The sequence below is a fragment of the Protomyctophum parallelum genome (assembly GCF_964188405.1).
Source record: "Protomyctophum parallelum genome assembly, chromosome: 21".
NCBI lineage: Eukaryota > Metazoa > Chordata > Actinopteri > Myctophiformes > Myctophidae > Protomyctophum > Protomyctophum parallelum.
In genome coordinates, this window is record NC_139713.1 from 21,343,276 (window position 1) to 21,356,399 (window position 13,124).

The following is a 13,124-nucleotide window of genomic DNA, read 5'->3' on the forward strand; positions in this document are numbered from 1 at the left end:
CAAGTATCAAAATCAAGTATCAAAATTTGAATTTGAATCGTGAAAAGTAACAGTTTTGGACACAATGAGGTTTCTACCCGACAGAGATGATATACTAACTATATGGTGATTGTACACAAGTCATTTGATAATCTATATATTGTATAATGTGTTGTGTTGAACAGGATGGGATCATCTCTCCAGAGACGGACAGCGGTTTCGTTGGCTCTGAGGCCAGCCGGCTGACCCCTGCTGCAGTTACCAGCCCTCTCCACCAGAGGGGGTCAGCGAGGTTAGAACATAGCTCCCATGCCCTTCTCCGCATTTTAACTGCACTGTAAATATCTCTGAGCATCGCATCCCCCCCTCCCGCGCACACACACACACACACACACACACACACACGCAGTACACAGTACACTGATCTCTGACCCCACGACTGAATCTAAACCCTCCTCATGTGTCTGCTGGGATAATGGAGTGGATTCCACCGCATTTGTAATCTCATCTGTGTTTCCTGTCTCTTTGTCTGTGTCTCTGGTGCTGCAGTGCATCAGTCCCCCTGGAGAGGAACCCGGGGAAACATCAGGGGGGTGGTCCCGCCTCGGGACAACCTCCCCCCGTCTCCCCTTCGTCCTCCTCATCCTCACGCGGACCCCCGTCGTCGGCCCACAGCGCTGGCTCCCAGCTCAGCGCTGCCGGCGAGACACGGGGTCCGCCCAGGAGGGCCGGAGGAGAGCAGCAGAGCAGAGGCACCTCGGCGTCCAGCCCCCGTCGGCACTGGGCCGGGCAGACACGCCTGCACAGGGCGGGGGGTAGTGGGACCAGTGAGTTGGGGGCGGACAGTGAAAGCGGTGAGTGTCCTTGTTTCTGTTAGCCCTGGGCCAACGAACGTATGACCGAGGCCTATAGGCATGGTTTAGGCCTGGCCGTACGCACAAATGAAGCGTTGTCCCAGATCTTAGCGTAAATGTTGGGCTAGGCTGATGCCTGACAATTCAACAGTTGAAGGAGTACTTCACCCAGAGAATTACTTATTTTCTATCAATTACACACCTGATGATGCCTTGAATTCATGGAGATTTTGTTTTGGATTTCTTGCGTTCCTAATGTAATGATTTGATGACCGGTGGAGTTTGCGGTTAATATTTAATCCGATCAGGCGTTTCATCACTTCCAATTTCACTTGAGTTCTCTCCCATGATTGGATGAAACTAGTATCCTGACCTGAAAATGTATTTTGTGTTTAAAGAGCTGGAGAGACCCCTGTCAATCAGAATCATCTTTATTGACACGTCACAGTAAAAACATTGACGTGAAATTTGTTTTGTGCATAGTTCCCATTGTGTTGTTTTTAAGGAGAGCAGAAGGCAGGAAAGATCATTTGAGCGCTTTTACCACAAAAAAAGTAAAGAGTTTCAGATATTCAAGAGCTTGTTCCACAAACGGCACACTTGTGGAACAAGCTTCTAAATATCTGAAACCATTTACTTTCAACTGAACAAACATTTTTTAGCAATGAGTACTATCACACCACCTTTAACCTCCGACCTCCATGCTCGTGTCTCCAGCTCACACTGTGTCAGAGGACGACCGCCGGAGCCCCTCCCCCGCTGCGCCGCATCACCAAGGCGATCATCTCAGGCTGCTGGGCTCTGGTCAGCCCACAAGCAGCAAGTGAGTTCCTCTAGCCGCAGCAGCAGCTGCTGCCAAGACAATGTCCAGATTTACAGTATGCGTCCCTTTTCAGATACAGTAGGTGGGGGCTGGGAAGCAGGCCGAGGGCAACTGACAGAGGGAAATGGACAGTGTAGAAAGAAATGCTCCAGCAATCACATCAGCTCACCCCCCAAGACCCATTAAGACCATTGAGATTTAAAGATTTTCTTCTAAATTGTAAAATTTCGGAAAAGCGAATGTTGCAATTTGCTATATATCAATATTCATTTCAAGGACCCCCAAAATTATATGTATTGGGCGTGCCGACCCCCATCTCATAATATTTACCCCCAGAAGCAATGATTTGAGTTAGACATGTTCACATTAAAAAATATATAGAAAAATCCAGATAAGATTTGCAGAAATAAAAAAATAGCAGATCTACAAGCTCATAGCGTGGCGCGAAGTGACTCGGCGTTATGAGTTTATAATACATCTGCTATTTTTTAATTTTTTTGTACAAAATAATGGTTCAAAATAAAATTAAAAATGTCACACATACTTTCCCGGTCAGGTTGAGAAGAAAAACTGTCCTTAGCTTTATTTATGCTTTGTCGTACTGCAGTGTCACTCGCCAGAAAAAGACTATCTACAAGCGCACAATGTGTCTCGTAAATCGTCCCCCCACTGGGCATAGGTGTACTGTATAAATTTAGGCTCAGCACAAGCTTAACACTACTGTCTGTTGGATGAGGACTACAATGCGATAAGACCCACACACCGTCTCCAAACCTCCTATAAGACTCACACACCGTCTCCAAACCTCCTATAAGACCCACACACCGTCTCCAAACCTCCTCTTTTCTCAGTTCGATTGGATGTCTCCAACTGCGATAGGTTAAAAATAGACTATGTCCACTCTAATGAAATGCACAATCATCTTTAGGTGTTTATTTATTAACATTATGATGGTATTTTCCTCCCGTATGCCTTACAGAGACGGGCAGTTACAAACAGGAGGTACTGCATGGTGTGCTGCATGACATTTGGAACATTAAACGGACTAATTGATTTAATTGGTTATTTAAAAACAATAGATTCTGAATACCGGTAGATTGACCATTTCATAAAATACCGGTAATCGATTATGGATGGATATACCTTATTTGGGGCATGTTATTATAGGAAGAAAAACTAAAAAGAATTGTGTAAATACAAGCTCTACAAGCTTACAATGCATAGTGATTCGACACATTGTAAGCTTTTAGATCAGCTATTTTAATTACTTTTGCATGACACTGACCATTGTGGATATGTAAAAAAATATATATGAATAAAATGTAATTTTGTCCAATCTGTTAAAGGTTAATGTCTACTATTTGTCACAAACATTTCTGTATGCAAATAACTGTCTCCGCATTTGTCCCATCTCTTGGAGTGGTGAGGGGAGGAGGGAAGCATTGGGTCCCAAAGTTATATTGTTAATAATACAATATAACGTATACAATTGGGGTGGTTGAATTTTGTCTCCCTGCTCTTCTATTGAGACATTTAGATTGTGTCGAAGTCATATCTCACTTAGACACAGGATCTGACACATTAGTGATCGTATTGTGTGTGTGTGTGTGTGTGTGTGTGTGTGTGTGTGTGTGTGTGTGTGTGTGTGTGTGTGTGTGTGTGTGTGTGTGTGTGTGTGTGTGTGTGTGTGTGTGTGTGTGTGTGTGAGAAAATGCAGTCTGAGAACCATATTGACAGTCCCAGCATGCATGTTTTGTTGAGTTATTCAATTATCGCTGTTATATCAACACTGTTTTCACAGAATTTCACAATCGTAGTCAAGCATGTGACAATAAAACCCCTCTTAGTGTAGCTAATCTTCATACATGTGCCTGTGTCAGACATTTACATTACTGTGTGAATTTCATTAGAGGACTTGGAAGTCGGAACCTGGTCAGACAAGCGTGTGTGTGTCTGTGTGTCTGTGTGCGTGCGTGCGCATTAGTGAGGCTGTCAGGAACTTGCAGACAGAGGTCACCAAGCTGAAGGACAGACTGGACAGCCTGAGGAGGACCATGGCGGTGGTCCCAGTGACCTCTCCCCCAGCACAAAGACACTACACGCAGCATGGCACCTCTACACCTCGCATCAGGTTGGTGTCTGGGTTTAGGCATGAGATGATTAAGAGTGTCCGCTAAATGCCTGAATTGTAATATGGCCTTTGCATCTCTACCCACGGTGAATTGCTGTTCAGGTCAGGCCAGCATTGGGGGGATGGTGGAGGAGAGGAAAGGAGAGGGAGGAGAATGGTTGAGCAGCCGGAGGGGGAGAGAACTCGGAGACAAACCTCTAAGAAGAGATCAGCTTCTGTACCCAGACGGAGACGAGAGCCACACACCCGTAAGTTCACCTGCTCAGTCTTTATTTAACTCGGGAGAGTGTGCAAAGTAAATGCATCCAAATGGACACTTAGGCCTACAGGTTCCATTTGTGCACTCTCTGAGTTAAGTTAAAGGAGAATTCCATACTAGAATGCTTTCTTATCTTTCTTACCTTTCTTTGTAGTTGTTACGTCCCCACCAAAGAGGTCCAGGTGTTTTTTTGTGCAAAAACTCCTTATTGGCTATTTTCCCTACCATAAGCCCTCAATGAATTGCATTGCATTGAATGGGAATTGAATGGGGCTATGGGGTGTTGTGCTAATTCGCTTATTTCCATCGAAAGAAGTAGTAAAGTGTGCCGCTTGGGATATTATTTACATTATGAAGAGAGGATATATACAAAGAAATTATAATTTTGAGCAATGGAAATAAGCGAATTAGCACAACACCCCATAGCCCCATTCAATTCCCATTCAATTCAATGCAATTCATTGAGGGCTTATGGTAGGGGAAATAGCCAATAAGGACAGGGCTTAAAGTTCTCCGTCCTGGGGACGGATTTCCGTCCTGAGGATTTCATAGGTCTTTTATGAGATCAGCGCAGATTCGCAAAAAAAAAATATTTAAGGGGGAGACGGGAGTATGTGTATAATGTAGCGATATGATGGCCAAATCCGTGAAAATGCAGCCTGTCTCTTTAAGAAACTAGTGTGCGCGCTCGCCCCTCCCACTCCCCACTCTCTGCGCTCAGAGAGAGAGAGCAAGGTGCTCCACTGCTCCTGCGCTGCTGACAGAGAGAGCCTAAATGCGTTCATATTTCCCTCTACCCAGGCCAGAACAGTCAGAGGGTTTCCTTTAAATTAGCTTAGTGCGGTGATACTGTGGAGGATTTATTTTCAACGCAAATGTGTATTGCTTGCCTCGTTGTTGGTATAACAAGCAGCACTCTCCAGCAGCCCAGCTGGCTAGTGGCTACTAGCCTAGTAGCCGTTAGCTGCGTGCATCGGTCCTTGTCCGACTGTCTGCCAGCCTCTACATTCTCCTGCTCAACTCTACTGAATATGAATACTGATTTTATAATATTGAATGGAACTCACAGGGAAGACAGTGATAAACTACACAGAGGCTAATGAATGTAGACATAAATGTACCATGCACATTCGTTTTCAAATATAATTACTATAACTATACTATTACTAAATAGCCAAAGTGCCCAGATGTTGCTGGGAAATACAGCTCCATCTCACTGAATTAGAATATTTTGTAAAAGTTGATTTTCTTCTGTAATATAATTCAAAAAGTGAAACTTTCATATAATTTTTCTCAATTCATTGTGCATAAAGTGAAGTATTTAAAACCTTTTTTTGTTTTAATCTTGATGATTATGGCATACAGCTCATAAAAATGTCTCAATGAATTAGAATATTTTACGAGAAATGTCGAGAAATTATTTAATCAATGGGGCGTGGCATGGAGGTGATCAGCCAGTAGCACTGTTGAGGTGTTATGGAAACCCAGGTTTGCTTTGATAACAGCCGTAAATTAATTTGGATTGTTCAGTCTCATGTCTCACACCTTCCTCTTGACAATACAACCTAGATTCAATGTGGGGTTCAGGTCAGGCCAGTTGGCTGGTCAGTTAAGCACAGTAATTACTAATACCATGGTCATTACACCAGTTACTAGTAGTTTTGGCACTGTGGGCAGGTGCCAAGTCCTGCTGGAAAAGGAAAATCAGCATCAACATAAAGCTTGTCAATGTACAGAGGCACACAGTGCTGTAAAATATCATAATAGATGGTTGTGTTGAGACTCTGGACATGACAAAACACAGTGCTGATTTAGGTCATGGTATCTGCATGGTGTTGGTCCACTGACAGTGAAAACTTAACAATGGTTTCAACAGATCTTTTTAGCTTCAGTATGTTGACAAGCTTCATGGAGATGCTAATTTTCCTTTCCAAAATTCCAGCTAGATTTGGCACCTGCCTACAGAGCCAAAACTACTAGTAACTGGTGTACTGAACATGGTATTACTGTGCTTAACTGACCAGCCAACTGGCCTGACCTGAATCATCAAGATTAAAACAAGAAATGTTTGAAGTACTTGAAGTACACTTTATGCACAATGAAATAAGAATATATGAAAGTTTCACTTTTTGAATTTTATTACAGAAGAAAATGTACTTTTACAAAATATTCTAATTCAGTGAGATGGAGCTGCATATAGTGCCCACTGCCCACCTATCCCACTGTCCCATTTTAGTTGCCAAAACCAATGGGTTCTCTTGTAATTGACTTTTGTTCTCACTTGCAACCTTATAATGCAGGTGCATAATGGACTACTGAAGGCTACATGCCTATAAGTGTCTTCCTCTGGGTTTTCTTTTTTACTTTAACACACTGTTGCTATGCACCATGTGGCTGTAAAGGCAAGCCTTACAGTCATTTCAGAGTATTTATTGATTGGCCGGACTAGCAATATAATACAACATAACTTCAAAAGCTGCTTCTATAAAATGAAGCATGGATTGACACACATTCGGTAAAGGCAACTTTGGGAAAACATCATTTTACAACCCCAAAATTTGGTGTGCGCTGCGCGCGCCATGGTATTAATTTATGATTCATTTGTATTTATTTATTTTATCGCTGTCTAGGACAGGGGTAGATCGGTGCAAATGTGGGGGGTTCGCCACATGGTTTGAAAAGTGGTCTTGGGATTTTTTTTGGCTTTAACCCCTGCAATAAGGAGCTTTTGCACAAAATAACACCTGGACCTCTTTAGTGGGGACGTAACAACTACAAAGAAAGGAAATAAAGCCTTTTAGTATGGAATTCTCCTTTAACACAGTGAATGTGGCATTTTTTTTTAAATCCTCTTTTTATACTTTTGAACGTTTCTGTTGACAACTTGTGAAAGTATCTGCTTGAATTTGACTGTGAAACATTTTGAAAATAATTTCATGAAGCCTCTTTTTATGCACCATTAGCCGATGCATTACTCCTTAAGTATGCACGCTGGCACACTGTAACAACACACATTAAACTAAACATTCAAGCATGTTATAATTCAAGGTGTGTCTAACAATATGCTATTAACAGTTGCGTTTTATTTACAGCTGCATATTCCGAGCTTGATCATTCTACGCCACGATCCCAGATCCCCACGCCATTCCTTGTGTCCCCTGCTGTACGGGACGAGGGTGCCTGTAGCCATTTCAACACGCTCAGGATGAGCAGAGCACAACACGGTAAGAAATGGGAATATTAATCTGTCCAACGTACGACAGCATGGCCGAAGGCCAAACACAGTGCACAGCGGGGAGAGACGACTACCGGTTCGGCCAAAAGGGTCCTTTTTTCAGGAAATGTTTAACCTTGAAGCAGATATGGGGCAGGGTCACTTTGTTGGCTAACCTAATTACTGTATTTAGTGTAGTGCATATGTATGCACTGTGATTAAATGGGATTTTAAGAGGTTTGAATATACCCAACTGTAACTTTCTTTCCCTCTCATCCATTACAGGGCAGCATCCTGGCCTTTCTGCATATGTAGATGAACCTGATAGAAGCGGGAGCGTATGTCCACAGTGTACCACACAACACCATGGACACTCAGCACGTAAGCCATTTGTGGTAGTAGTAGTATCTGTAATATTATTATTATTGTCTGTCTGTATAATAGTTGTGCATATGATAGTGTTGCTTTCTTTCTTTATTACTGTCTCTCTCTCTCTCTCTCTCTCTCTCTCTCTCTCTCTCTCTCTCTCTGAGAGATTGATTTCACTGTTTTATTGTGTACTTTCTTCTTATTATAAGGTCCATTGGGGGGTATCTCAAAGTCTATACACACCTTGTCTCATTCTCGTTGCTGTCCTCTGTGTGGGCAGCCTGAGCCTTACAACAACGCCAGCACGGAGCCAGGTAAAACGGAGTGCCTCGTCATCTCTGAATTTGAATAATTATATAATGTCTTTTTCAGTAATTACAGGGATACCTACCTTTTACACAGAATAACGGATACATGACATAGAAAATGTGGTGTGTGCGTGCGCTTTGTAGGTGTTTCAAGTATATAATGCAACAGAAATGTATTTTTCATCGTTTTACCTGCAATATTTCCGACCTGTATGGTTTTGAAACAATATTCTTATCCACATTTGACAAGCAATGGTTGGCAAGCTGCATTGTTGTCATGTTGGTTACCACATGACAGAGGCAGGCAGGGTGACAAGCGCACCGCGACCATTCTGTCCCTTCATATGGGAAGTGCAAGCAGGTGGGGTCTCTCAAGCGGTCGATACCTCAAATGTATGTAAACGTAGAGTGGTTTCCTTCGAATCACAATGGTTCTGGGTTTGATACCAGGCACCACCAACTCAACATATGAGTAGCACTACTTGGGGAACTAAGAAGTGCCAGTACTGTATGTCTACTCATTTACTTATAGAGCACTGAGTTCAGCAAATCAGAATCTTTTATTTGTACGTAGTGAGATTTCATTAAACGTGATTGGCCTACTCGAGAAAAACAGCTGACATTGTGTTTATGACCTACATTGATTGGGCATAAATGGGATTACATCCCTGGGTCGTCATCGGTGACACACAAGCCAGGTCAGTGTCCAGGTTATACCCAAGAGAGAGACACACACAGCGCACACACACACACACACACACATACGCGAGCATACAGTAGTTGGTTCTGTCTAGACTGGGTTGGGATCCATTTGTAGGTTGCAGAAAAAAAAGTATGGGTCCCTTTATTGTTTTCATTTTGTGTTTTATTATTCAGTAAACATTTACAAAAAACATGACAAAAAAAGCAAAAAAATGGCATGAATTATAAACAAAACAAAACAAAGAAGAAAATCACACCCGTGTGAAGTGAGTGGTGCAGTGAGAAATGACAGTTACTGTGTGGGGGTCCCTCTACTATACTGTACTGTACTGTACTGGGACACCCGAAATCATCATATATACAGTTATGTGCGTGTGTGTTAGGTTGCGCACAGGTGGTGAAAAACAACCAAGAAGACATAATGAATATTCTAACCACACCTAATGTTAACTCCATAGACCCCACCCACAGAGGCTGCCAGTCATCACACTTCCCAGACAGAAATGTAAGAGGGGCTTACGTGCCAGTGCCCGGGCCCCCTATGCTGGGCAGTGTGCCGATGGTGCAGTGTGTGCCAGTGTGCCCGGCGACAGTTCTGTGAGTAAAATCACCCACTCCCCTCCCAGACACATGATAAAGTACCCATTAGATTAATTTTAGCCACTGAAGTCAATCTTAAGGAAATCTCCCCTCAGTGCAGAGATGCTGATGGGGGAAAAACTTGACTGCATGAGAATACCTTATGAATGTTGCCCAGTTGAAATCAAGAACGAATCAGTCGGCCCAGGCCGTAGCGTAACGGTCTGGGCACCGGACTGGTGATCCAGTCGCGGTGTGCCGTGGGTTCGACTCCCGGACCCGACACGGCCTTTACCGCATGTCATCCCCCCATCTCTCTCCCGTTTCCTGTCAGCCTACTTTCTATCCCTTAAAAATCAATAAAGGCGTAAGCCGCAAAAACAATATCTTAAAAAAAAAAAAAGAAGAACGAATCAGTCATTTAATTAACAACTTGGTATACATTTCCCCACATCTTACCTGTACATTTTACACATAAAACACTAGTTTTTAAATCTGTTTTTGTGACCTTTTTTAAATTAAACTGCCCATTTCTAATAACAGTCATTTCGTGAACAAATTGTGCATTAAAAGTCCCATAACCACTTCTAAGTCCTCTAAACAGTTGTCACTAGGCCCCGTCCTTTATTCAATCTACAAGCTCACAACGTACACACGGATAATATACTTGCAGATAAAATATTCAAAGAATAGCCTGTAGAAGACATACTGTACATTAGGAGATATACTGTATATGGACGTGTGGCACATTGACTGTTATGTTGACATAACCGTGTAAACCCTATATACTTTGTTGATAGTGAAAAAAGCTCTTAAACCAAAAATTTGCAAGCTTGTAGAAGAGCTTGTTCATCAGCTATTTTCACAGCATGTCGTTCACCCGTTTTCGCAGAATGTGAGCCTATTTTGGCCAAATGTTCGCCACTGTTCACAGAAACATGCACTGATCCCATTATGACATGCCTAGAATCATGCAGAAATTGTTTAATATCTTGGTCATGACATCGAACCCCCTTTTCCACTCAGGTTCTACCCCAGTCCTGTGATCAAGATGGACTCTTACCCAGAGGCCCTGAGTGTGCCCTCCAACAGTGGTGGAGGAGCCCCCTCGGGTGTCAGGGGCCGCAAGGAGTCGAGGAGTCGTGTGGGTTCCGACCAGCGGCGTTCCCTTAGCACCTCTCTTGACCGGGCCATCCGAGCAGCTAGAGACATGAAGCATACCTCGCGACGCATGGCTCGCTCTCTAGCTACTGGACTGCACTACCAGGAGCTACTGTCCCAGTCCTGCATCTACTAGTCCCATCTTCGTCTCTCAAACTATACATTTATACTGTAGTGTATTATATATATTTTTATATATAATATTATACTGTATATATTTATACCGTATTATATATTTCAAAAAGGTTGCTGACGGTCCGAAACCTCTCCATATTCTAACTTTTTGTGCTTTTTCGTAAGTCAATGTCCTACGACTTGATCAGCGTCACACACACAGAGTCACACACCCAAGTAACAAATCCACAAGCTCAAAATGAGGTGTCAAGAGCCACATTTCAAGCTTGTTTCTGCTGCTTTTGCTATTTTTGAATCCTGAGAAGTAACTGTTTTGGACATCTGGGGGGGGGGGGGGGGGGGGGGGGTCATGACACAGGCATAGAACATCTTTAGCAGATGTTCTATTCACGTGTGTGTGTGTGTGTGTGTGTGTGTGTGTGTGTGTGTGTGTGTGTGTGTGTGTGTGTGTGCGTATACACAGTTACACACTGCAGTGGCAGAACTGAAGTTAAGGTTCAAGGTTGTACTTTATTATTACATCTTGTGTACAGGTACGTAAGAGTAAAACGTTTTGTTTTGCTTCCTTCAGACCAAACAAAAATAAGTTCTTCATACTAGCCTTCTGCACACTGCATCAACAGTTGTGAAATTGAATCATCATGCATCATTTCTGTCATACAGTGCTTGTCTTAAGGGTCAGGCAACATGACTGTATGATTTAAGCCTTAGCTTTTTAACAGTTTTTTGTTGATCAGTTTGGATTTAACAGTTGATTTTTCAATCCAACAATGAATAGAGAATCGCTGCTATGCTGTGTTGGAAATGAAGCGAGGCCGACAGGCCTCAGAATTATTGTGTTAAATTATTCATATGTATGCTAGTTGTAAATGTTTTTTTCCTCTTTGTTAATTAAATGAGAGTTTACGTACAACACTATATTTTTTAGCACTACAGGTATACTTAATTGGCTGAAAGGCACTCCTTTGTCTCAGTTGAACGGACTTACTATGAATAGAAATGCTCACTCCGTGACCACTATATATTACATTTTGACAACCTGAATTATAAGATGATTTTTACATTTGTTAATACATGAATTAATTGAAACCTAATAATTCAAGCAGGTCATCGGAGCCTGAACTAATAGATTAATTTAATCTACGATTTAATGTTTATTTTCCTTTTGATTTGTTGTTGATTGCAAGTAAGGGTGTGTAGTTTTCCAAAATGTTATATTTTGGCCATTTTTCTAACGAGATTCTTTTCTACTTTTGTACAATATGTTTTTTCTTACACTTGTGGTCATGTTCCTATTGTTCCTTAAGAGCCATATAAAAAACTAGTGTTACCCAATAAATGTATCTGCCAGCTAAAGCCTGGTTTATGTTATATACTTTTTTCAAGCACAGTGGCTCACTGGGTAAAGAGCCTCCTTGGGAATCAAGAGGCCACAGGTACAAGTACTGTCAACCTAATTTGATATACAAATACAATAGTATATAGGCTACTACTATACTATGTTGTTGAGAACCATGAACTACATTATGTTTTTTCTTGTTTTTTAAATATCGAAAATCATTGGGCCTCAATTTCCCAGAACCCTTTGTATGACATTGCCAGAGCGAAATGTTAATACAATTTACAATTTACAATTTAGGCATTTAGCAGACGCTCTTAATCCAGAGCGACTTACATTAAGCAAGAACAAAAAGCATGGGAATACATTTATCATAAAACAGAAAGTAACAGTGGAATATCTATATTATGAGACTATACATATAAACTATATATATATATATATACTACTATGCTATACATATGTACTATGGCGTGCTATGACTATATACAATGCAATTATAGTGCTGTCTACATAACATGCTATAAGTTTGTATCAGATGCTATCTAAGTCTACAGAAATGCTATCTAAGGGGGGTAGGGTAAGTGCTATGGGCCATGATGGAGTCTGAAAAGGTGGGTTTTCAGACTACGGCGGAAGATTGGGAGTGATGCTGCAGTTCCGACTGCAATGGGAAGTGCATTCCACAGTTTTGGAGCCAGAAGGGAGAAGAGTTTGGGACGTGTGGAGCGTTGTCCCGGCGTTTTTAGTGAGGGTACTTCCAGCTTCCCTGCGTTGGCTGATCTGAGTGCGCGGGAGGGTTTGTAGGGTTCAATCATACTTGCAAGATATGGGGGAGCCATACCTTTGGTTGCTTTGAATGCCAGCATCAGAGTTTTAATAAAAGACACAAAGATATTTTGTGCTGTATATTATTCTGAAGGGCTAGGCCACTGGAAGTCTTATCCTTGCTCCCTTATGCTTTTTCACTAAACACCCAGTAAGGGCCTAAGCACACTATAGATTCCATGCTATAGCACGCCGTTTTTCATCATTTTTGAGGATTTGAAAAAACAAACAAAAAAAACATGGGTTATAGCCCATCGTTTTTTGAAATTTTGAAAAAAAATAAATTAACCTTGTTTTTCTTCATTTTTGAACATGGGCTATAGCCCATACCGTATGGCATACTATAGCACGCCGTTTTTCATCATTTTTGAGGATTTGAAAAAAATGAAAAAAAACAAAACATGGGTTATAGCCCATCGTTTTTTGAAATTTTGAAGAAAAAA

At 41.9% G+C, this 13,124-nt stretch overlaps 1 protein-coding gene across 4 annotated transcripts in view; it reads left to right on the plus strand.

The window, feature by feature from the left end:
• Positions 1–10,593, plus strand: part of akna (AT-hook transcription factor) — a 29,026-nt gene extending 18,433 nt beyond the window's left edge. For all 4 annotated transcript variants that reach the window (XM_083793580.1, XM_083793583.1, XM_083793581.1 and 1 more), the window contains 10 exons: positions 165–271; positions 529–833; positions 1,551–1,656; positions 3,641–3,787; positions 3,890–4,035; positions 7,139–7,270; positions 7,546–7,641; positions 7,839–7,943; positions 9,098–9,236; positions 10,245–10,593. In XM_083793580.1, coding sequence (XP_083649706.1) covers positions 165–271; positions 529–833; positions 1,551–1,656; positions 3,641–3,787; positions 3,890–4,035; positions 7,139–7,270; positions 7,546–7,641; positions 7,839–7,943; positions 9,098–9,236; positions 10,245–10,515 — 1,554 coding nt within the window. In that variant the 3' untranslated portion in view covers positions 10,516–10,593. The remainder of the gene's footprint in view (positions 1–164; positions 272–528; positions 834–1,550; positions 1,657–3,640; positions 3,788–3,889; positions 4,036–7,138; positions 7,271–7,545; positions 7,642–7,838; positions 7,944–9,097; positions 9,237–10,244) is intronic.
• The last annotated feature ends 2,531 nt before the right edge of the window (positions 10,594–13,124 follow it).